Source organism: Saccoglossus kowalevskii, chromosome 17 (assembly GCF_978046115.1).
Source record: "Saccoglossus kowalevskii chromosome 17, keSacKowa6.1, whole genome shotgun sequence".
NCBI lineage: Eukaryota > Metazoa > Hemichordata > Enteropneusta > Harrimaniidae > Saccoglossus > Saccoglossus kowalevskii.
In genome coordinates, this window is record NC_140657.1 from 14443196 (window position 1) to 14469647 (window position 26452).

General features: G+C 38.7%; 1 protein-coding gene across 1 annotated transcript in view; it reads right to left on the minus strand.

Annotated features, from left to right (window-relative positions):
• LOC100370843 (synaptotagmin-1-like) overlaps positions 1-22627 on the minus strand; it is a 28672-nt gene extending 6045 nt beyond the window's left edge. The window contains exons 1-5 of the mRNA XM_085492136.1: positions 22273-22627; positions 11966-12200; positions 9416-9492; positions 4275-4420; positions 3603-4043 (exon numbers count right to left, since the gene is read on the minus strand). Coding sequence (XP_085348262.1) covers positions 3603-4043; positions 4275-4420; positions 9416-9492; positions 11966-12186 — 885 coding nt within the window. The 5' untranslated portion in view covers positions 12187-12200; positions 22273-22627. The remainder of the gene's footprint in view (positions 1-3602; positions 4044-4274; positions 4421-9415; positions 9493-11965; positions 12201-22272) is intronic.
• Between the last annotated feature and the right edge of the window lie 3825 nt (positions 22628-26452).

Genomic DNA, 26452 nt, shown 5'->3' on the forward strand with positions numbered 1-26452 from the left:
CACTATAAATAACCCAGAGTTCTCTATGATGTGTACCAGTGGACATTGATTTATCTCAAATTGTTTACACGCTTACTTTTTTTAACCCTATTTAACCCAATTTAATTCCGTAATTGTTTTTCAAGATGTCAAAATATAATTACCAACATAAGTACTCGCCCTCATCACCCGACAGCTAATTTCACATTTCTTTGTTTCATCAATTTAAAGCTGAAGGGTCGTCATCTGCGCACGCGCAGGAATTGAATCCCAAGCGACGATAACAACACACGCTAAAAACGCAAAGGCTCGTGGATAGACGCTTGTTTGTAAACAATGACACGCTATGGCCATCTGACGCATGCGCAGGTGACGACTACCCCGCTTAAACTGCATTCCAAGGCCAGAGTAAAAATAAAGTAATACCTTATGACGTCATCTCGATTCGTCGTCTTAGTACCGGGCTCGTTATTCCGAGTATAAAACTGTCACGGTCCATTGAAGGACATCGAGCGACAACTTACTCAGAATAGACGTTAAATTGAATCTCGAGTGACGTCACATGAATGATCTGGGGTAAAGAACGACTATAAGACCATTCGAAATTATGAGAAATGGATAAAAGAGTATCCCTTTTCTTATCTGTACATTTTTTATTTTTCTTGAATGCGGCAACATCTTTCCCTTCCACACCTGCATGCAATTTGTTTAAGCAAATCTTTCAGCCAATCCTCCATGATTTGAAATGGTTGGCCCCTTATAATTGCTGGGTTATGGGCGGTGTAACCTTTTGGAAAGGTTACATAGACTAATTACAATAAAACTCAGTTTCAACCTAAACAGACCAAGACAAAAACCAAAATAACGACGCACAGCGACAAGTGTGCGCATGCGCATATCAATCCTTTATGAAATATTATGCGTGGTACTTCGTTTCGATTATTGATGATTTCCGTGGACGGCATTTATATAAAAAAAGAGAATAAATGACCCCCCAAAAAAGTATGTACGTTGATGCTAATTACCATGAAAATGATCAGCCATACATACGTATATCATGCCCTTAAGAAAGGGGAAAGCTTTTAACTCAGGAGCCAATCATTTGAAATTGTGGGGGTGGTAGAAATGTTGATCAGTGAATATTTTTTTTTGTACATTTTCATTTTTATTTTTCAATATTTGAAGTATTCCATGGTTTAAATGTACGCGTTAATTCTCAGTGATTTTCAGCGCTTCCGAAAGTTGGCAACAGTTTTGACTTCCCAATTTATTTCTCCGAAACTTTACCAAAGCTTTTGAATGGTGTTTCAATCTGCGTTGATTCTCAAAGAAGTAAAACAGTTAACCGTTGATTCATAACTAGTTACGAGAACACGGAGTCCGCAGGGCCAGATGAACATAGAAGATCTTCCTACTCAAGCAGAATCAATCCACTGGCTGCAATCCTAGCAGTAGGAGAAGAGGAACAGTAAATATACACGCGCGGGACGGAGATTCGGAATGGAGTCTTTTACTGCGCATTTATTATATATGGCGGTAATGGCAAACGTGTGTGCACGTTTGTTTCTCGGTAACCCGACTTTCGCTATTTATATACCCACATAATATTTTATTTCATTAAAAGAACACTAAAAACAAAGAGTTTGTATGCAAGTGATTTTGTGATTCTTCTTTTTTTTTCTCTTCTAGAAGGCCAACCAATTGCTTGATAGAATATTCATTCATTTGCTTTGGCCATTTCCAACCCAACTTAGCTTTCTTTTCATTGGCTGCATTATCCTAACTTTGAAGTCTATCTAGATATGTTATGCACGAATTGTCTAAGAAAGTTATTTTAAGCCAATCTAGACCACCTAAGCTAGCAATGCTGTGCAAAGCAACATTTGTTACCCGATTTACCTCACACTACTGCTATAACTTAAAGCGGGAGAGTCGTCACCTGCGCATGCGTCAGATGGTCATAGCGTGTCATTGTTTACAAACAAGCGTCTACCAATGAGCCTTTGCGTTTTTAGTGCGTGTTGTTATCGTCGGTTGGGACTCAATTCCAACGCGTGCACAGGTGACGTCCCTCCCGCTTTAATATTGCCATAATAACATTATGCCAAAAAAACATATTCAAACTGGTTAAAAAGATGGCGATTTACTGTATGCTACAGTTTTCATGTATTGAAATGCAAATGAGTGCAGATTGAAGTTATTTGGAAAATATGTATGTGTATATAATATAACACATAATATGCATTAGGGATCTGTTTGGGATAAATCTATGTCAAATATCTGGTTTTGAAAAGGGACGTGTCGTCACTAAGTCTGTTTCCTTGTTTCCATATAAAGACCCAGATTTCAGGCATTCATATCGTTTTTTACTCTAACAACTTGCAATATCCATGTCTGACAAGAGCAAGGTAAGGAGGGGTTAAGGCCAGGGATTGTAGCGGTGTTACACCAGGGACAAAAACAGATTCGTGGATGGTATACACGAGGTGTATCTTACATATGTAATACAATCACCACAAGATAGTGTGAGTTTGTAGATCTAAAGCGGGAGGGTCGTCACCTGCGCACGCGCGAGAATTGAGTCCCAAGCGACTTTAACAACACACGCTAAACGCAAAGGCTCATGGGTAGACGCTTGTTTGTGAACATTGTTACGCTATGTCCATCTGACGCATACGCAGGTGAAGACTCCCCCGCTTTAAGTACTCGGTTTTGGTCGGACTAGCGTACTTGCTCATCACATGGACGAAATGAAACGAAGGGAATGATACACGTCATATGATTGGCTAGACGCTTTCCGTTCACATTCTTTGATTGGCTGAACGAAAGCGACAAAATGTTTGCATACTCATTTTTCTGATTTTCTGATTATAAACCCAACTCTGGTTTATAATAACCACACTGAAAATTATCAACACCTGCATGTGGCTTTGAATGGGTGAAATAATGAAATATGCAAATTAGCTGCCAGGGCGAGTACTGATGTTGGTGTTTATATTTCACAAAGACAGCATTTTTAGCACCTCTATTAATTGTTTTTCGTCAGACTTTAGGGTACATTTGACATTATGATCACACATTGCAAAACGTAGTCTTGAAAAACTAAAATGGTACTCCAATAAAAGTACAAAACGGAGAATTCTGGGTAAGTTATAGTGCTGTGTAAGCCATTCCCTAATTGATCACATGCTTAACTTGTTTTGGCTGATCAGAAGAACAGTGGTTCGAGTCCCTGACCTTGGTAATAGAAACAAATATATAGTAATTTGCCCGATCTCGCAAGTTCACAATGAGAGACCAACTACGGTCGTTGACTGCCTGAATAAACAGTGAACGGTATGGTATTGAATAGCAGAAATTTGAGCATTGGATGAATAGTGTGTCAGGGGATCGAAATTGATTAAAAAAAATGGATTACCTCGCCCATCACTTGTAATTCGCTTCCTAAACCACCTTTTTGGGAACACGATTCTGTGTTAATTTTTTTTTTAGTTTTAATCAATGTTATGATGGAGAATGATATCCATAGTCGCCATACGCGTCAATAATTCAAAAGTAGGCATGGACAATCTAAGCTTTTTTTGTGTGAAATATAGCGAGGGAGAGCCACGAATCATACTCACCACTTCGTGTCTTTCTTCAACGTGTCTGATTTCCTTCCACATTTCCAATTTTTCAGTTAAGTCGATATTAGTTAAGGGCAGTATGACCAAACCTACACATTCGTCGCGGGAATATTGGTCGAAATCGTACAGTTCAATTCTCACAGTCTGCATGTGAAGTTCGTGCTCGGGAACTTCGAAAACGAAACTTTCTTTGAACTCAGGGTCGAGCGTTTTCCGGTGCACCCGACTCTGCATCGTTTTCGTCACGCACGGTAACACCGCTATTTTGCAGTAAGGGTCCGATGTTCCGCTGAAATCACGCGGTTGCAATTCACGCGCCTCAATCAGGCGCACTGTCAGTAAATTCATCTCCTGATTGTATTTCAGTGAAAAATTCATCATGCCGATTCCCCCGTGAGAACCCGAAGATTCTGTCGAGGCTTGGCGACTTTGTGGGCCCTGTAACATGAATATTGAGAAAGCAATTACATAGACGTAGCAGTTTCTCTAAATGTGTTCTCATTTAGCATTCCGAGGAGGTATGGTTGTGAAACAGGCTCTAGTTTGAAATCGAGACTGGTTACTTTGTGATATGTAAATGTTCCTTCCACGACAACAACTCTCAAAACTACCATTCCTCCTTAAAATAATTAAAAAATATAGTAAAATGAGAAAACAGACTGAACCTACCGACGCGGAGTACATTTTGGAGGATGGGTCTATCTCTCTCAGGTCCAGACTGGCAGTCATTGATTTTCTCCTACTTTGTCGGGGGCTTAGAGTCGGCTGTGGTTGCTCTACGGTGAAGCTGTTCACACTCACTGGAGTAGTGGGAGCTAAATATACAAAACAAACAAACAAACAAGTACGTCAGTACCTGCCTATCTTTTTAAAATTTATCAGGAAGGATTTCTGCTTGCACTGAACGTCCATGAAATACATAAAGTTTTTTAATTAAACAGTAGTCACTGATATGATAAACATTTCCAACCAAACTAACGAGAATTCAAAATGCCTGTTTCGCTGGTTCCCGGCGTTCCTTTCGAGTTGTGGCTTGGTGCGCCATGACACTTGAGGCGGGAAACAGCCAACATGCCTGTAGGAACAACTAAAACAGAACGCCCTCTAGAAACAGTTCATATCTGTACTGATTTTATCGTTTCCACACGTTCGTTTGTTTATCATATCGCATTACCTGTAGTTTACTTGTATTTGAATCTATTAGACGGAGTTTCTTAAATCTTCTTAAAGCGTCACGCACGCGCGGGAATTGAGTCGCCAGCGACGATATCCTCGGGGGCGGACATCCGGGCATTTTCACCGCCTGGCAACCTGCGGCGGTGAAAACAAAGGCCCAAAACTCGCAGAAAACGGTACTTTGGGATGATTGTTGAGACTCCTCTGAACAGTGTAACAAGATTAGCCCTACGTGTGTAACATATATAAATTTGGCTGTTCGGGATTACTTCAAAGTTGAGTTTGTATTGTTTTCTCGAATTTTCACCGGCTCGACCGGCGTTCCACAGCAGCGCGCACAGAGCCCATAGAAATGCATGTACAGCAGTGCGCGTCTTAGCAACGTAGAACGTCTGTGGCGTAGTTCCGCCCCCGAGGATTAACACACGCTAAAAACGCAAAGGCTCATGGGTAGACGTTTGTATGTAAACAATGACACGCTATGGCTATCTTACGCATGCGCAGGTGACGAATCCCCCGCTTTAAGTGTATTTAATTCGGCGAAGAATTCTGTTTGGCATTTAAAATTCCTTAAGTGTGAAAAACAGGATAAATTTTGCTTTGTTCTAATAGTTGTTTGTAGCTTTGGCATAACATCGTCACTGAACCACGCTATTAATTATGTCAATTTGTACATCCGCCTTGACACATCATTCAACATTTTGAGCCAAGAATGAAGCAACCTTTATTTTAGATTATGTGTTAACAAACCTTGAATTACAAGGCTGTGACCTGGGTGTTACAGTGTTTAAGCTCAGCAACATGCTCAGTGGTGTACTTGAATTTCTCCCCCATAATGCATCCTGCATGCGCACAAGAGAAAAACTTGAAATTATATCCCATGACGCATGTCACATGCTCAGTAACATGCTCCGTAGTGCTCAACTTGAATTTCTGTCCCACAATGCATTGTATATACAACATGTTCGGTACCATACATTACTCGGTAATGAAACTTGAATTCGGCTCTTTTGGTTCTTAAAATAAAATGTAGGTATTTTTTTCAAGGCTGAGCTATTTTTGAGAAACATTTTCGCTGTAAACGAAACCCCGCGTACATACCCCCCCCCCCCTGGTTAGACGAACGATAACCCCTGTTATCAAATTCATTTTACTGCCATACGAGTGACCTTTTATAAGTAATATCGATTTCGTGGAAATAAACATCATAACTCATCTCTCGATGCCTACGTGGAAAACATTTGAAAAATAAATAAACATACACGGCGGGCTTCTAAGCCAGGCACTATGTTTTGAGATAATGACCTAAAAGTAGAACCACGTTGTCGTTAAAAGTTAATTCAATACATTACCAATTGGTTGTACAACCCGAAACGCATAGCGCATAATTAGTAGTACATTTATTCGTCCTCTGTGTGGGTAAAAAAAAACACGCAATAAAAACCATTTTGAATTCAACTGTCCCTAGCCTAACAGTTTTATTTTAATTGTCTGACGACAATTACCTATACCCCATAAATCAGATAATAGTTTTGTTATCGCACTTTCCAGCTATCGATAATTGTGACTTTCATTTTTCATAATATTGACATTTTTATTGGTCTGAACAGATCCCCAAATAAACAATCCTGTCTAATCCTCGGGCGGAGCTACGTCACAAGACGTTCTACGTTGCTAAGACGCGCACCACTGTACCATGCATTTCTATGGGTTCTGTGCGCGCTGCTGTGAAACGCCGGTGGAGCCGGTGAAAATTCGAGAAAACAACACAAACTCAACTTTGAAGTAATCCTGAACAACCGAATTTATATATGTTACACATGTAGGGCTAATCTTGTTACACTGTTCAAGGGAGTCTCAACAACCATCGCAAAGTACCGAGAATTTTCGGCCTTTGTTTTCACCGTGATGGTTGCCAGGCGGTGAAAATGCCCGAATGTTCGCCCGGAGAATACTTTATGATGCGCCCTCTAATGACGGAACTCCGCATATGGATTACGTATTACGAATGATGAAAAAAAAAATGTCATTCAACGCGACTACAGTGTGCGGCAGTTTTGTTGTAAGTCATCTAGGATGTAGAAAAAATATCTCAAAAACCAGAATTTGCCAAAGTACTGAATAAATTATTATTATTTTCATCCATGTACCGCTACGGGTCAAAACGATTAGCGACTGGCCTTGGAGAACGCCAGTAATGGGAAAGGTGTATTTACCGGAGCTAATTTGTATCAATCATAAGTTGATTAGTTACCATGTATCATTAAATTATTATTCCGTTTTGGCAGATATTACCGTTCAATACGAGGTTGACCTTCTTAAACTGTTTTGTTAGCTAGATTTGTTTGAAGCATGGCGATGCTCTAAATTTGTTGTTTGCTTCATGTTCGAATTTTTTTTTCGTATATAAATATAGTTTCATAGTTTAGATAAACGTGAAATGATAACCATGTGGATGTTTTAAATCACTATAAAAATGGCTACCAGTATCCCATATTATATATATAGCATAAAATTAAATTCCAGTCGATCATACTAGATCAGTATAAACATAGTCATCAGTCAATCGTACAGCTCAAAATCAGTGGACGGCATTAGATCAGTTTACAAATGTCATAATAAATCAGTACAGAAATGGCCACCTGTCGGACATATTAGATCAGTATAACAATGGCCATCAGTTGACTATGTTTAATTAGAATACATAACTCAATATGGCCGACCATATTAAATCAGTAAAATATAACCACAAGTCAATCATATTAGATTAGTATAAAAACTGGCCATAGGACGGCCACATTTGATAATTACAGAAAATACCACTGGTCGGTTACATTAAATTAGTATAAAAATGACCACAAATCGGCCATTATAAATAATATCATGACCTGTGCATAGACAGGAACGGTATGATAGTCTCTGTTTTAGGAATTTGAAAACTAAAAATAGTGTTATTTATAAAGCATGTATTTTGTACTCGAAGACATATACGAACTGATAAAACATTTAAACAATCTAGATAATACGTTGAACGCAGAGTAGTGGAGATGTTCAAGTTAAAAATTCGATATCAGCCGATCAAAAGTTAGATTACGTCCAATTCGTGTATTCTACTCTGGTTGTAGTCGATGTCGTGAAAGAGTATTTAACTTGATACGATCTTTCGGATACTCTCTTGGGCCCTGCAAGCTGGTTTGAAGATTTACTCCAATAGTCATTCATCTTTGTGTTCCCCATGTATCTGTCGTCAATTCCGCACCGTCACTGATGCCATGTAAATTCACCACAATGCAAATTAGCTAAGTCACGTGAGCATCTGTTCATTCTACGTAACCATGGTAGCATTCTTTTTAAGTTTGTTGACATCCACTACTACCTAGGATTTACGTTTTCATCAGATGGGTTGGACATTGCTGCCATTATGAGACGACGTTTATACGCCCGAAGTAACGAGTGCTCTTAAAGAGGGAGGGTCGTCACCTGCGCACGCGCGGGAATCGAATCCCAAGCGACGATAACAACACACGCTAAAAACGCTAAGGCTCATGGGTAGACGCTTGTTTGTAAACAATGACACGCTATGGCCATCTGACGCATACGCAGGTGACGACACCCCAGCTTTTAATGCCGATTTCATTTTAAAGTTTTTAATTCTCAAATATGTATTGCCTATATACTTTTGGTCATATTTTGCTTATTACAGCATTTTAAGACTTGTCTGCAATGCGAAGCGTTGGTCTAGTCGCGTTTCTGTGAGCTTTGTCAAATTCAATGTCGTTTTTTACTGTTAAGCTATACAAGAAGTATTTCAACCTCTCGGGGAGAACTAGAAACATCAAAAGTTCTATTCTGTCAGGTGATTTGAATAGTAACTTGTTTTGAAGTCGTAGTATCCGAGTGAATGCTAGTACTAGTCAATCCAACCTCCCCATCGTGTCAGTCATTTGTATATGGGCACTGTACGTGTATTAAACAACAATTGAACAATTGAATATCGTAATTTACATCATACATAAACATTTTCCCCTGATTTGCGCAACACGGTGGGCGTGTGCACATCGTATTGATACCTGTTGTCAGCGATCTTTTTTCTAGCACATAAGTGACCACAATCGCCTCTTTGAAAATTGTGCATCCGATATTTCATACTAAATAACATTGGATGGTTGCCATCAGCATCATGTGACATTAAAATGCCTACCCCTGGGGAGGGAGTTGATTGCTGCGCGTCGAGAGATATGGGTTGGGTAATGGTTTTTATTTAAATACAAATGTCTTTTTAAATAAATAGATTGGTGAAACATTCATTTCGTAATTACTCAGCAAATTTTAAATTGCTAAGAGTCACTTTGCAATAGTTAATGTGCAATTTCAGGTATAAGATGAAAATTTATTTTGAGAAAATTTGACAGATATTAAGCAGTTTTCATTTCGTAATGATAAATGCCAATCCCCCAAAGACCCTTCACGCCAACATTCGCCACATTAAACTTAACAATCTTTATTGTAATCTTGATCAAATTTACTGTCAATAACGGTTTATACACATAAATCATAAGCTGTATTAACTAGACAAGACCGTATAATTGTGGTAGAAAAAAATTATAACTTTGTATGAATTAATTTTTACTTACTGCCTGGAATAACAAACTCCTTCGGTTCCCCTGTGCCCCCTCCACCTGGAGTTAAAAGTTCAGGAGGAGTTTTGTCTCTGAAATAAAGGACAGTATAATAAAAAAAATGATGGCCAGGTAATTCGCTGGCGTTGTTTTGTATAAACTGGCGACAAAGAGTGTTACGCACGTTTAAAGGGTCGACGTCGGAGAACGTATAAAACAGCATGATCGTGCTCAACAATGGGATTCATTTTGGATCCATTGTTTTTTGTAATGCATGTTTAATGTAAATAAATGTGAAATAAGCGTGGATGTCAATGATACGAAATTATGTGTGTGGCCACGGTGAGAGAGCATAAACTTGGCATTTAGAGAACGTACTTTGTCAATACTAAGTAAAGATTTTATGTTTCTTTTATGATGATCGGTATAAAATAACGGTTGGAAAAATTAAACAAATTCAACATAGATATCAAGGGGAATGCTATACAACACATAGAACGTTCTAAATACATGGGTGTCAATTCATAGACTGAATTCAAGTTTGTCATGGAAATCAACATGTGGCCAAGAAAAGTGAGGTACCGCGCTTGCTTACTTGTTATAAATAGGTCAATACCTATTCAAATCAAATACGCCGTCAAATACGTGTTTAGTCAATAACGCAGTCATAATGATTATTAAAAACTGGCAAAGTTATGGAGGGATTCTCGTAGTAGAGACAGTGTTCTGTTCGCCATATTGTACTGTAGTTTGATTCCTCGTGCTGTCATGGTTACATTCAGTCGTCAACATGACGTCATCATTCATGCGCAGTTTACCAACGACAGTACATGAAATCACTCAAAGAAACAACATGATCGTTTGCCGCAAATGTGAAAATAATACAGACTAATGGCTGAATGTCAATTGTAATTCTGACATTTTAAGCCCGAACATGGAATATCATTATTTTCTCTCCTGATCTATGAATACATGTAATTATTTCAAACGCAGTTTTGACGATCGATACAGTACAATTTTCCACAGAAACCATACCAATGGCAGTGTTTGTTTTGTCACGTCTCACAACTGAAATTTCAAGCTTACTTTGGTTTGGCTGTAATATGCGTGTAGGACACTTGTTTCGCTGATTACAGATTTCTGATTATCTGTAATTAGCGAAACGAACCGTTTACTAATTGAAATCCCGCTATTTTCGACAAATGTTTTATGTACTACGGTAGTTATATACACGACTGAAAGGTAAATATACTGGCCAAGTTTTGACAGACAATTGTGAATATTGTACGTGTAGGACACTTGTTTCGCTGATTACAGATTTCTGCTTATCTGTAATTAGCGAAACGAGCCATTTACTAATTAAAATATTGTTATTTTCGGCAAATATTTTGCAAATATTGTGCGTATAAAACCCATTTTCTCTGATTACAGTTTAATCTTTATTATGTTTGTCATCCAGTTTCATTTTGTTTCGTTTCTTCGATTACAATAAAGCCGTTCGATGCAGCCTCAGACTAGTAAGACAATTTTTTGTACTACCAGTCTGAGATGCAGCACATTGCATTTCTGGTGCACGTGAAAATAAGCTCGATTGCGACACCATAATTGTAGGCTCGTTCGCACGCGGATTTAGAGGGAGGCGCACCAGCCCCCCCCCCCCCCTTCAGCCCGCAAAAAATTGACAAATCAATTGACAAACGCAGCCCACCGGATGTCTACTTCGGCCACGTCAATAGGAGCGTGTACCCCAATCTCCCAGGCAGAGTTCTATTCCACGAATATATCTCTGCCACCACGCGATCTTATGCTTGTCGTTGATTGGTCGATGCGTCACAGTGGCACTACTTTCAAAGGCGCCCAACAAAACATTGCCATGCAAGTGTTCGATTTTCGAACCTGACGAATGTGTACGCGTTGTTTGCAGATTTTGGTTGTTTTCAAAGTTAGAAGCTTTTTTTTCTTTCTGTAACACAAACGGTGTTGCAGTAGGACGATTTAGTCGTCAATACTAGGAAGTGCTTTCGTTAGTTTGTAATTCTTTGCCTGGCAATCAACAGGACGGTCAGTTTGATGAACCGAGTAACACCTTGGTAACGGTTATTACGCAATGGAATTATTTCGTTTTGTAAATTATAACTATTTCACCGTTTTCAGTGCGTTTGCAAAAAAATCATTATCAGCTATCGATGAAATCTTTTAAAACTAGTTTATCAGTAGGAATAAATCAACACAAGATCCCTCTCATAACAAAAATACGCAAATAATTGGCGTAGTAAAAGTCTTGTGGTGTTTCACCACAAAATGGCGGTGTGTGGTGGCAGAGATACTTTCGGTGATCTAACCGCAAGGAACTCTGGGAAGGAGAATGCGTGCACCCCTTACCGAATTTCTGAATCCGCCAGTGGTTCGAATATGACGCGTCATATGCAAATTTGCGCTAACGACTAGGATGAACCCTGAAGGATAAACCAGGAAGGAATTGATGACGTATTCTGGTAAAAAAAAACAAAAAAAAACATTATTCTAATCCCCATGATTAACTGAGAATTGTTTTAAATTACTTACCCGGATTTCGAAGAGATTCGAAAGCTTGGCGTTTTCCTTCTTGGCGAGGCTTTCTTCAGACTTTCAGTAATAGATTCGTCATCTAGGGATTGATGTCCAAGCCATTTTAATTTTCTGTTTCGTTTAACAAGGCAATAAATGATTCCGACAACCAGCAGTATGAGGACCACGCTTAAGATGATGTAAGTGGCAATCAGGTAACCAGGCAGGTCTTCCTCCATTGTGCTGGTAGCAGCTGAAAAAAAAAAATCGGGGTCCGATAAGTTGGGATTAATCCAAGAAGACACAACTTGAGTGATACAATAACCAAGAAACAATAGCGTAAATGAAATTTAAAATGTACGTCCAAGCGTCGTGGTCGTCGTGCCGCGCATGGACGAGATATGGGTCCATTAACAAAGATTGCGAATCTGATTGTTGTCCAGATCAGCGAGCTCACAAATGTGTGCGATTGTGAACGCATCGAGGAACATTAATCGAGACTTTAATGATGCAAAGGCGGTATTCAATGCAAATCAACACTAGATCAAAACTCGCACTCAGGCTTGACACAGGGATAACGAATCGAGCAGTGGGAAAATGACTGTTTATCAATACAAATCTCACACAACCGTGCTACATTGGTTGAGTGCAGATATACTAGTATAGGTGACAGTCTATCTAGTTTTCATTCGTCATAGAATAATATACACCCATAGTTGTACGTTCCAGAGTGCGAGGTATGGTCGTATAACCAATTCTATTATTTTGGTCATTAACACCTTTTGCGGGGCATTGTGGGATATATCGTGTTACTATGGAATCACAGCGCCCTCATGCGTATGTCCTGGGTTGATTGCATGCATGCATGCATGGCTGGAGTGAGAATTTCACATACATGTTAGTACATCTCATATTGGTATCACGTGACTAGACGACCACCGCTCAAAAAAGCATCGCCTAATTTTGTTTGAAATACCTGTTCACGTAAGAGCGGTAATGTATTCCAATAACGGAGCTGTGACAGCCTTGGTATTTATTGTTAAGACGGTGTCACTGAATCGGATCGAACTATTAGGAATTTTGGGATTGTGGGGTGGGTCATGTATGACGTCATCGGTGTGACGAGACTAATTGGAATTTAAATACATAACATGCTCTTCAACCAAAATTATCATGACTCAAATCCTTTTAAAATTGATGTGACAATGCAAAAAAGCCTTGAAACGAATGGCATTATCACGTAGTCATGGGGGAATATGCGAGTCGGCCAATCATAAAGCAAATCTATAAAGGCGACTAACGGCGAAATTAAAGGAAAAGTCAAGGCCAACAACATAATATTCCCAGAAAAAAGAGCTCGGAAAATGTACGAAAATGGCAATTTACAGTTTTAAATCATTTTCTCAATTTTTCACAACAGTGCGTATGATGTCACACTTTACCCTACATTTGTGGAGCACCTATGGGAGCATTTGCCTTGCCTTCCCGTGATATTACTACTATTGAAGCCTATTTATTGTATTGATTGATGTAGCAACTTGCGCCAACTATGTATTGACAGGAAATAAACTACAGACAGTCGTACATGTGTATATTTACACAATCAGATTATTCATCATACAATATATAAAACACCAAAGTAAGCAATTATTAAAACAAAAAAACGAACACGCATTATCAACGCAAATACATACACGTTTTAATTAATGTTGGTGTTGCGTGTCAGATGAAATAATATTACTTATTTCCACATTAATTTAAAATCGATTTTCAGAGAAAAGCAAATTAACGCACTTATATTACTACCGAGATCCGATTGGTTGAAAAGTTGCGATGGTTTAAGTGTAACAGCAAAGCAGTTATGCCCACGAGATGTTCAACGACAGAATTTCAGAGACTGGCGTGACTTTTTTTTTTGTAAGTGTGAAACTTGCCGCCTATGACGACTCATGTACAATACAAAAAATGACAGTAATGTAAACCATCTATCATCAGCAGAAGCAATTTTAAAATATTGACCAAAGAAAAAAAGTGTGTTTTGAATGTAAAAAAGAATTACCTAGGGCACAGTCCCTCCCTCTATAGAGGGACTGTGCCTAGGGTCAGTAACTCATCGAAGTCGCATGGTAAGAAGCTGGACATCTACTGCCAAGAAAACTGAACATAAGTCTTCGTGGTTCACATGCAGGAAGAACGTAACTAATAAATATATATTTATGATAATATTATTCATAAATCGTAGATCAGTTTGCCATGGTTCACCAACTACAGAAAACAGCATTGCCACAAAATGACTGTCCATTACACCCAATTTACAGAATCATACTATCATTTTAAAAATAATGTATGTAAATATGTATAAGTGTTAATTAATTAATCAGCAACTCGTCCAATTTAATGCCCCGAAGAGAACTGTGCATACACTTAATATGCTCAACTGACATATTAAAGTAATTTGTCCTAAATGTATATGTCGTGAAACTAGCTCATTTTATCGTTGTTGATAATATTCCACATTTAAATACATTTGTGATTCCATTTTCGTTTGACCTACGTTATTACATGTCAGCCTATGATATTATAGTTACTTATATATAAAAAGTGGCGTGTTCCGGGATGCAGTGGTCTTGCTAAACTAATTAAAGGGCGGTGTTTGTCACCGCACGCATGCTCGAGATATATGGATCTCATATAAACAAAGATGGCGACTTTAGCTGTTGCGCAGATCATGGAAGGTACTAACGTTAGTACCTTTAATGCGCAGTACAAACTGTGACGTTACCAAGCTTTAATTAGGTATTTTTTTTTAGCTGATTGGAAGGTATCGAAGGAGTCACCGGCTGTAATTGGTGCAAGTCGCACCCAGGTCAAGCCTCATACTTGTGATTCTAGTTAGAAGAACGCATTTAATTGTGGGAAAATCAATGTTTATCAACACAATGTGCAGCGCGACGACCACCGCTCTTTAAACAACACAAACTATGTTCAGTGAACTCAGAAGTAATACCCGATTACAGCTAATGGGTAAAGGCAATAATGCCGAGAAGAGAAGAACAAAAATTAAAATATGAGATGCGTTAACTTAAAGCGGGAGGGTCGTCACCTGCGCACGCGCGGGAATTGAGTCCCAAGCGACGATAACAACACACGGTAAAAACGCAAAGGTTCATGGGCAGACGCTTGTTTGTAAACAGTTACACGCTATGGCTATCTGACGCATGCGCAGGTGACGACTCCCCCGCTTTAAGTAAAATTATGCACACACACACACACGTACACACTTACGTGCTTGTTACGGTGAAACATTTATCGTTATAGACTCAACTGATGTGAGTTTCGTTTACACGCACGCGTGGCATCAGTGAAATGGTTTGGACCGTACGCACTTGTGGCAGTGGCAGAATAGCTGCAGTGTGAATATGGTTTAGGCGCAATGATGGAAGTGGGATTATGGACGTGATTTAGATGTACTACAGCGGTGCGATGGCTGCAAGGAATCGGGAATTTAAAGCGGGAGGGTCATCACCTGCGCACGCGCGAGAATTGAGTCCCAAGCGACGATAACAACACACGCTAAAAACGCAAAGGCTTATGTTTGTAAACAATGACACGCTATGGCACGCTTTAAAATACCACTGCATGATGCAACGATGAAGCCAGACATGGTAGTTACGCATGGTCGAATATCGAGATCGTTCGGTGACGTCATATATCATGTACGTTATATGTACGATATGCAAGATGTTGAATCGTTGTTCAATTTATGATGGGGGGGGGGGGCAGACCAATGAACCAACACGAAAAAATACCGTGATATAAAATGTTTTGATGACAACATTTAAATTAATTCGACCAATAATATCTACTGTTAGAAACGAACAACAGTATGATATAACTAGGGCCGTCACTACACGTGTATAAATAAAGTATTGCATAGCGAGGGTGGCGCCATATATGTAATAGGCCGCAATCTCTAGTATAATACCGGGGGTTCGACAAGCTACGTGCTTGATACTTCAACCTTGTACGAATCACGTCCGCGTTCTTGATTTGAAACTGAGAAGTGTATCTTGATATGTTTACTTGCATTTATAATTGCGATATAGTGAAAAAGAGACGGGGAATGATATTTCGCCGGAAGTTACAAATAAAGATACACTGATGATATTCCTGTTTCTGTCATTGTTATCGTGTCCTCAATACATTCAGAATCGGGATTGTTCAGCTGAGAAGTATTTCTCGTGCAAAAAAAAAACGTTTGTCTTGGTGAAAAACAAAACAATAATATGGAATATAACTAACAGCGTTGCATTAAAATGTATCATTCATTGTTAAAAAAAAGCAGGTGACCTCTTATCCACATAATAAATAAATAGCATGCTCGCCCTTGATTTCCCGATTAAATGCAGAACTGGGGTCATTTGAAATTTGAGCTCGTTTCCCGGTCCCGTCCTTGTTTCCAAAGCATTACTATTCATAATTACTGATTAATATGACGCTTTTTTATTAATGGACACAACACTTCAAGATTTATATTAGTTATTCGCTGTATCAATAACAACGTACGTTTAATGGCAGCGTTGACATAATACTTGTTTGCACGCTGTTTAACGCGAGTTGTTACGAAACTAAAAATAGTCCCATTTTTCATCATACACCAAAGCTCGAAAAACTTGAACAAAACCCCGATATAAAATACGGTGGTTGTTTCAATGTTAAGAACATTGACATTGACAAAATTACATAAATATCTACTAAATTCTGAAAGACTATGTTCGAACATGACACATAATAAACTATATTCGCAAGTGGCCGCCGAGATCTCGCTAAGTGCGAGAGCGCCACGAGACTTGTTAGTGTTCCAATCTCTACCGCCATTGCGTCCACTACTCCTTGTCACCATTGTATTTGGAACAGGAGACGCCATTTTGTTGATTGGGCAGGAACAAAACGAGTCTCATGGCTTTATCTCTCAGCAATGTTTCGACGGCCATTCGCGATTTAGGTCTACTGAAAAAATCCGAGAAACTGTTGTATCAATATTATAGCAGGGGAAATCTTGTTGTAAGGGTGATATACGATTTGAAAAAATGATCTTATTAATTAGTTTTGTAAATGAGCTTTTGAAACCCGTCTAAGAAAAGACATTACATTGTTAATAGACGCCCGACGTTCATAATCACTCCCAACTTATGACCTACGTAATTTACATCTTTAAATCTCCTAGCAACATCATATTTCATAGTTCCAGCGTGGAAATGTTTTATTACAATCGAGAGCAGGTATTTGATTGGCATTTGCGTAACAGCGCGATGGAAACGGTCAAAATGTGTTTGATGAACACAGTCAGGTTTGCTGATTAAAATTTGTTTAGTAGAAATGATGTTTGTTTTACTACATTTGCCGATGTATTCTGAGGTGCTTGCGAGTATCATGCCATTATTTTTTTTTACGTGAGGCATCTGGTATCATAAGAATTAAAATCATGGAGATTGTGGCTATACAACGCGTGCAAAATACATTGTAGAAATTCATACGCACATTGCATGACAAGTGTGGAGTATTAAAGAGCACATGGTCTTCATTATTCACCAAATATGCTTACAGTCATGGACGCAGAACGACTGAGATGCTTTGAGTTAAACGCATAGTACCCACATTCGAGTTCATTTTCAAATGGCAGTGTCACAATACCCGATGAGCAAACTATATAATCCACTAGTCAATATTCTGAAAATCACATTTCAAAGTAATTAAAAAATAATATGACATTTCCCTTGGTAGCTCCATTGATCTTCAGTTTTTAGTGTGGCGCCAAAGATGGTAAATAAATTATTTTGCAATATGTCGACCTCGAATTTGCTACCATTTGCTCGCCATTTCATGGTGGATTGAAATCACAGCCTCGCTCCGAACATCGCTTAGTTACACACGAGCGTTCATGGTTATTGTTAATAACGTGAAATGAAACAATACTGATAATAGCAATTTTTTGGTATATTATGGAAGCGCACTACGAATTATTAATGAAAAATTAACCAAATGTAATTGTCTTCAAGGACTGTGGAGTTTTAGGACTGGCAGTTTCGATTTCGTTTTTCAACGAATTTTTCAAAAAAGGCATACGAGGGAGTGTTTACACATGGTAATTTCACCGAAACGAATCGGACTCGGCTGCCGTAAAGAAAAAAAAAATACGGGGGGGGGGGGCGTACACTATAAATATTAACATACCTGTTGGATGATTGAATATCTACAAAATAATTATCACACTTGGTGCAATGACGTCATAGTTAAGATTACGTGTTTTAAAGTATAGTAATACAAATTATTCCTATTGAACTTATTCGAAATACGTTTATTCTAATAATAAAAATTGCTGATTAATTCTCTATACTTTACGATGACGTCACATTACGTAAGCACGATATGACGAAGAACACTGTATACACAGAGGAGGGCACGTTGAATACTAGAAATTATTTGTTCGTATCCCATTAGCCTAGGGAGCCTGGAAGCATACGAGAATAATAATACGGCGAGTGATAAGTATGCTAGTGTCAGTACTGTTGATTGGGTTTGTTTAACGCTTACGCCGAGCCCCTCCCCCTCCGGCGCTAGTCATTCACCATTGCGATAAATACTTTTTAGAACTTGTACGCACCCAACATGTGAAAAAAGAGGTCAGTCTATCCCTTCGCAGAATACTGTAAAGTAAATTAATTTCACTTAAAATTTATTTTTGCTGAAGGAATGATCCAGTGAAACAAAATCCAGTAAATATACCATCTTTCCTATATTTTACATTTTCTACTCATCAAATATCAGTAAAAAAATAAACTCCATACAAATCAGCAAAAATGTCCACTCATCCAGCTTAAAATAAAGTATTTTAAAGAGCGGCAGTCGTCGCGCCGCGTCCTGTTCGATATGGGACTCATAGCGACGTATACAACGCGTGTAAAATACATTGTTTATTTACATGAAATTCGAACACGCGCTGCGCGACGACCACCGCGCTTTAAGCTGAACTTGATGTAATACAAAGACCAAATCATTCCTTCGGATGAGGAGGTTTTCTATTGATGTGGTTATATCTGTAGTCTGATAATATACCTACGAGCCAGAAATTAAAGTTCAAGACACCACCCCAAGGACTGTTCATACAGTGATGGGATGAAGCTGTTTTCAATGTATTAAAACTGAACTATATTGTTAAAGGTCAGTGGGTCGTATGTTATTTTAAAATATCTGTATTCACCAGTTGAATGAATTGTCGTCGGACACAAAATTATTTTCGAACCATTAGCATGCTATTATCATTCTGGGCCAGTATCACATAAATTAAACAAAAACAGGAATACAATCAATCAATCAATCAATCAATTGATCGATTAATCAATCAATCAAAATCAATCAATCAATCAAATCAATCACGTTTATTCCACCGGATAATAAATCACAGCCCAGACGGTAATACAATAATGACAAAAATAGTGGATCCCAGATGTAGTTCCTGGTCTGCATTCCAAAATTCCAAATGTTATAGAAAAAATTAAACCAGATCCGGGGAAAAACTTTTTCTAGTTCGCATTGTACGTGTCAATACTGAACCGTGTCATTTATAAAGTAGAATAATTCATATTTTTATTGCACAGAGGGCACTCGAAAGCATTTGAGAAATTGTGTGGTGATTTGGTGAATTCCGAGTTGATGCTGGCATTTTTTTGCCTGTGTCGACCAGAATTTGGGTTTGAAACTATGGTCGTTACGTAACATGTCGAAAAAACAGATGACGCGGTTCTGGTGCTCGCAATATTGTATTCCATTAAGTCATTGTAGTCAATGGTATATTTGTAGGCTTGTTCGAGGACCGTTCACGACGCGCACACCCACCTGCATGCACAGAACCACCCCGGGAGACTCGCATTTGCAACGAGCGAGAAAATAAAACATGAACAAGATGATGTATGATGTGATGACGAACTTTGAGGAAAATACCCCACCACACTGAAATATACTAGTACGCAGTATGATTGTCACGTGCAAATTAATATTAACCCCATGTTAGCATAATGAAAGAGAACGCGAAGCACAACATTAGCTATTTTCTTTCACAGTTCAGTGAAACGGACATAGGAATCAACGCCTTATCACTTGATTCGACAATCGGCCCTCGGGGATTTCCCGTCTCCTAGCAACGCGATTATGAAGATATCATAAGAAGATTGATACACATACAAATACTGTTTTATAAAGCACACTGGGATAGCAAACTCGTCTGAGCACACAAACATCTCTTATATAGTCAACGACTTGTGAAATTCAAAGAGTAGCATATCACTTAATGGCAAAAGCAAATAGAGTCGAATCATATTCAAACGCAATTTCTCTAGAGTAAGTATACGTGTTCGGTGTCGCCAAATTCTCCGAAATAAACGAGCGATTATTTGCCATCGCATGTTCGTCTACATATTATTAGATGCTTTCTTGCCTTTCCTTGAACAAAATCCGGCTTCCCGGATTGACGACAGCATAACACTGAGATGATATCCGATCTCGTCCGCAATTTCACTTGCGTAATTGCTGCAACTTTTCAGTTTTGAAACACGTTTATAAATCCAAATGCGCGCAATTGTGAGTCGAAATGTTCAGTCTCGAGGGTCCAAATAAAACAACCCTGGGACGCATTATGGATTACTTGTGGTGTGGTGTGGTGTGTGAATTTGTTTTATCCGGGAATTAAATATCACTGACTGCGCTATGTGGTGTTGTATAATCTTTAAAATTGTAATTGTGGCAGACTCGAGGTAATACTTCTGTTACGGCATATCGATCAATTGTTTGACGCCACAACTAATAATATCAAATCAAATTTAACACAACATACAGTGTAATGGTGCCGTTTCGGTGACATTAATTACATGTGAACTTAATATAAACTATTGTTATAGCAATTAACGCAATTAACTCACGATATCACTAGTACATGAAGTGGCACGATAAAATTTAAAAAAAATCTAATTTTGAATAGAATTGCCTTCGTATATTCGCTTAGCGACAAAAAAAGGAGCAATATTTCAAATATGATCGTAAAAACAAATTGCGGTTATCATACCGTTGCGCGGAAAATCGAACGTCATGAATACTTGTATTAACGGACGCTATTAGACCCTCCTCCCACCTCCAGTCTACTTAAAATACTAGTACTTCATTTTAGCTGGAATTAATTTTCGCTGAAAAGACGTTTTGGGTGTTTTGTAAAAAAAAAATATTTTTCACTGACTTTTGGCGAGTTTAATGGAGAATATAGGACAAAAAGTATATTCGCTGGATTTTATTTTCACTGAATCATGATTCCTTCAGCGAAAATTAATTCCAAGCGAAAATAAAGTATTTTACAGTATATTGCATACAATTGCTGCGCTGACTACGCCGCCGTCGACCGTGACGTAGTATTGTCGAGCACTTCGGGTTTATCATGGTGGTAATGACCCCGCTCGTTATTAAAATAATATGATAATGGTTTTATTTATTCATATATTAAATACATCATACAATAACACTTATACATCTTCATCGTTTACCATCCAAGCGTTTGACCCACGAAGGCGACGCGGCGCCGGGAAGTGTCTTTATAGCTCATAAATATGTTGTTTTTTTAAATTTATCTATCCATTCGAAAATGATAATTGCCATATATAATATATTATTCCACGAATAAAGCTTCAATAAAATCCATATTAATAACATACACACAAAATTAATGAATAAGATTATTTTATAGAAAAATAACATTCTGCGCTAATGGCCGCTCCTTTGAAATATGTATCACAGTCTATGCCGTTATTAATAGAGAAATTATCTTTTTTTCTGTACGCGATTATAAATAATTACGATCTATTGATGTGAAAAAGAAGCTCAGAAAAAAAACGGGATGAAGGATGCAAAACAAAAACGACTGTCATACAACTCTCGTGTGTGGCGTGTTTTGAGCCGTAGAAAGTCACGGTCTACTGCACGCCAGGTATGGGAGTTACGGTGCTGTATGCCCGTGGTAAAAGCAAGGCGTGCTATGACACTAGTAGATTTATTTGCATAAAATGGCTATGGAGGTTTTGAGTTACACTGCTCTCTCCATCCCACCTGTTACAACATGTGTTGTGTACAATTCCACAAGTAAAGCGAGAGCTCGACGTGCCTGATCTAGCTCAGCACTTGCAGTGGCAACACGGATAGTCCATAGATAGTCTGACCCACCGTCAGTAAACAGTAAACACTACAGAGATAGTTATTGAATAAACACATAGTAAAAATATACTCACTACGATCTGTTGCCTCAACTTTCCTGGTGAGTGGTTAATTTCAGTTTTGCACTCGGATCGTTTCCTTGCAAAATCTGCGCGTCACCGGGTTCAAAACACATTGTGAGAGGCACTCATGTCTGGTCAGGTTAGCCCAGTAATTCAAACGATTGCTCCACAATGAGCACAAACTGTCAATTGTTATTATTAAGACAGCGACCTGCTATTAAGTTCAATTGAGGCAGTGCGAGCACTGAGCTCGGTGGCGGGTTCGCCTCGGAGACAGCGTCAAGGCCCCTGTATCCTTAGCACGTAATTGCTCTTTCGGCAGTAGAGGATAGAAGACACAGCGACGAGTGCGATATACAGGCAAAGGTCTCTCTCGCTATACAACGGCAATATCTTACGCTGTTGTCAGGTGTAATTCTTTACCTGGCTTTGTTCTGATTTACATATCAAGGAGACAGTGGGTTCTGCGAATTGTACCACCTTTCCGGGGGTCGCCGCGAAACTTGGAGGTTGCTTTTACGCGGAATATCAGGGACGAATGTGAGAATAGATATGGCAGTTACTGAGCACGTATAAGTTAATCATTTATCGTTATCTCTTATTTCTCACTATCTAGTATTTATAAGATATGGGATAAATAATGAATGAAGTGGCCCCCATGTTATGAATGGAATCGCCCGCGAATACAGGTCGCGTCCCGTGATTGGGGGATAAAACACAAATGCAGTGTACACCGTTGCGTTCACACGGTGTGCTATGGCTTACGGGCTGGAAGGAATTAAAGTGTTTTTTTTTTATTTTACAAGAAGCTCGTATGAGAATAGCGACCGACTAGGATATGGAATCTTTTCTTCGATTGACTCTGAGGGCGATATAACAGCACTAATTCCACCTACATCGAAACATGGATCGAAAGGACCACGCAACGCTTATTATATTTCGAGCTCCGAACGATTTATTGTGAAATAAGTGTTCAAAACAAAAATATTTCTTTCTTTTATTTTTCGACGCTCGCGTTACGTAACCATGCAACTTGTATAATAGTAATTTGGCTGTATTGTTGAGTATTCAGGCAATTCAACCCAGGACAACAACGATCGGAATTTTCCCAGAACACGTGACTAGGCAGCATATAATAATAATTTGACTGTAGAATCATAAGTTAATTCTGTCAAACAGAAACATTGGTCGGAACAATGTAATGACATTTATTCTTATTAATTATTCAAGAAGCACGTCGAGGTTTTGAACAATTGAACCATTCATTTATTCTGGAAACGGAGCTACGTCACAATCCCCTAGCATTGCCAGGACCAATCACAAACAAGAATAGACAATGTTTTTTTTTTGATAAACGCCTCTGCTAACGAAAACAAAATCTTTTGTCTTCTAGTGAATTCTTTTTTTATCTGTCTTCGAGAATTCCAAGCTGGTCAGGTTAGAAACACTAAATCAATTATAACACTATAGTGGGATTAACATCAGAAAATAAAGCCGGCCTTAGGCATACCTACATTTTTGACTTGCTTAAATTGTCTAAACAACCTAAATAAGGCACGCCCTAATTTCATTTCTAATGTTAGACCGGCCACAGTCCCTCTGTCTATAGGGGGACTATGAACCGGCCTAACTATAGTATGGACATGGAAGGTATAGTACGTACCAAGCGCCAGATTACGTAATCGTTAATTAAATATGCAAATCAGGTTCGTGAACTTTGTTGCCCAGTTTCAAAACCTTTTCAAGATCGTAACAAGAATGGGTGTGAATGTGGAAAGAGTCAACTTCACTGATGAGAAAAATAAAACCATTGATCGTTATATGGATGAAGACCAACTGAAATTCAACATGAAAAGATCACTGCCCGGTTAGGAAATACTGAAACAGAGAGAATGGCAGCACAAGTAAAAAAAAGTTGAGACTTATGTGGGCTGATTCACATTTTAAAGCGATAGTTAACGATGTCCTCGCCGAGTTTTCCTACGCAGCTATGGAAAAAAAAACTCAGAGAAGAAAGAACATGTCCGCCATGTTGAACACTTCTGACTTAACAAATTTGCATTCAAAAGAAAAGAGGGCGCTCTAGGCCGTCCTAAATAATGATCTGTGTGAAATCAAACCAAATTTTAACCTTTTCTATTCAACAAACAAAATGTTTCTGCCGCACCGGACCTTAGACAAGCTAAATATGAAACAGGCTTATGGCTTGAATTAGTTGGTAAATCCCTGATCCTAAACTTCGTCTGTGTCGAGATTGAATGAACTGTCGGATTCATGTAAAGTCGACACTGATGTATCAAGCATTGCGTCCACGTCATCGTCCAGTTCGGAAACGGTAGATTGAATGATGCATTCGTCATCTGTGTCCTCTAGATTGAAGCGGGAGGGTCGTCACCTGCGCATGCGTCAGATGGCCATAGCGTGTCATTGTTTACAAACAAGTGTCTACTCATGAGCCTTTGCGTTTTTACCGTGTGTTGTTATCGTCGCTTGGGACTCAATTCCCGCGCGTGCGCAGGTGGCGACCCTCCTGCTTTAAGATTTTCAGGACTTCTAGTATCTTCTAGGAACGCGAAGTCATAAATTGTTACATCAACCTTGATCTCATTTTCTCGGAAATCTCATTATTTATAGATGGCATTGAGTAGTGGGAAAATCGTTTTGTCTTGTCATCCATGTTGGCATATATGCGGTCATGCCCAACGGAGATGTTTTCTGGGAATCGCGTTTCAACATTTTACTTTTGTTTTGTGACAGCAGCAAGGGAAAACTGTCTGCACACCTACATCATTTCTGGTCTGCAAATAAGAACATATGACGTTACTGTACCGCTAGCTTATAGCAACTTTTGTAAAACGCATTTATGAACCGAGTAAAGCGACTGTTTACATTTTTCAATAAATTAGTTTCGCTGAGAGATTGCACTTGACCAGCATTCGTGATAGTATTCAGCGACAATCTGAAAAGAAATAATGTGATTTATGAAAATTAAAGTAGTATATATTATATAGCAAGAAATATGCACGCTTAAATGCGGGGTTGAATATATTTATAATATTGTATTATCATACCGCTTTGTACTCTTTCTTTGCTTGACTATTTTCGCTAAAAGTCCTCTTTTTCGTTGGCGCTGATATATAGCAAAACAACGTAGGTACAGCGCATGGTTTTAGTTTCTTTTTCTTCTTTGTTTTAAGTAGCTCATGCTGAAAACAACCATAACTTCAATTATAAATTGGCATTCCAGCACAGCAGCCAATCAGCGACGGCCTAACGCTTAGATGACAATTTCGGTTTCAAATACCCCGGCTTAGTGTTCTAGGTTCTTCGCGTAATTAGGTGTTCGTATGCAAGGGATTTATCCACACAAAAACGACGAATTCAGTTGGCTTAATATAACCCCAACGGACCGTATTTTTGTGAAAGATTGGTATTTTTGTCCTGATTTGTAGGAATCTGAAAAACGCGTTTCACAACTTGTCTCTTATTTAGTTTTATGCGTCATTCAAGATGGCGGCCCCCATATAGTAAATATCATTTATTTTATTATATCAGATGTGCGCCAGCTGACTGTGGTACGATGGTACTGTATTTACGCTTCGGTTGCACTACCAATAAAATTGCAGTATTCTCGTAATAACATGATGATATTCTAATCATGCAATGCCACACTAATAATTTAGATTTTATAGTATACCTACCATGAAATCGCGTTGAAAACAATCTTCTTCGAAGTGTTCGGAGCATATTTTCGTGTGAGACGTAACACGGAGATTATTTCCTCAGTTTCTTGTCACTGGTAATTGAATAACATTTAACCGAGTTTTCGAGTTTTGTCTCGAATCATTGTTGCAGCCAACTGCATAGCACCTTACCATAGTGTTTTGTTTTCACGGCGGTTCAGAAAAGTAGAGACACAAACTTACACACGAATAGCGTACTAGTAATTGAAGTCAAGTGTTGTCTAGAAATGACGTCACAGTTAACTGTAGCGCCCGCAGGCAAACGGCAAATTGAGCACTTCTTTCGTTTACCCATTTTCCCAATTGTTTAAACGGGCTATTTAAAGCGATAGAGGCGGTCTTACTTTTTTAAATCTATTTTAATTTCAATAAAACATTTAAAAAATCATTGTGAAAGTGATAAATTCTAACTTTTGTAGCCCTTTAATATAATATAATCCAAAAAGATA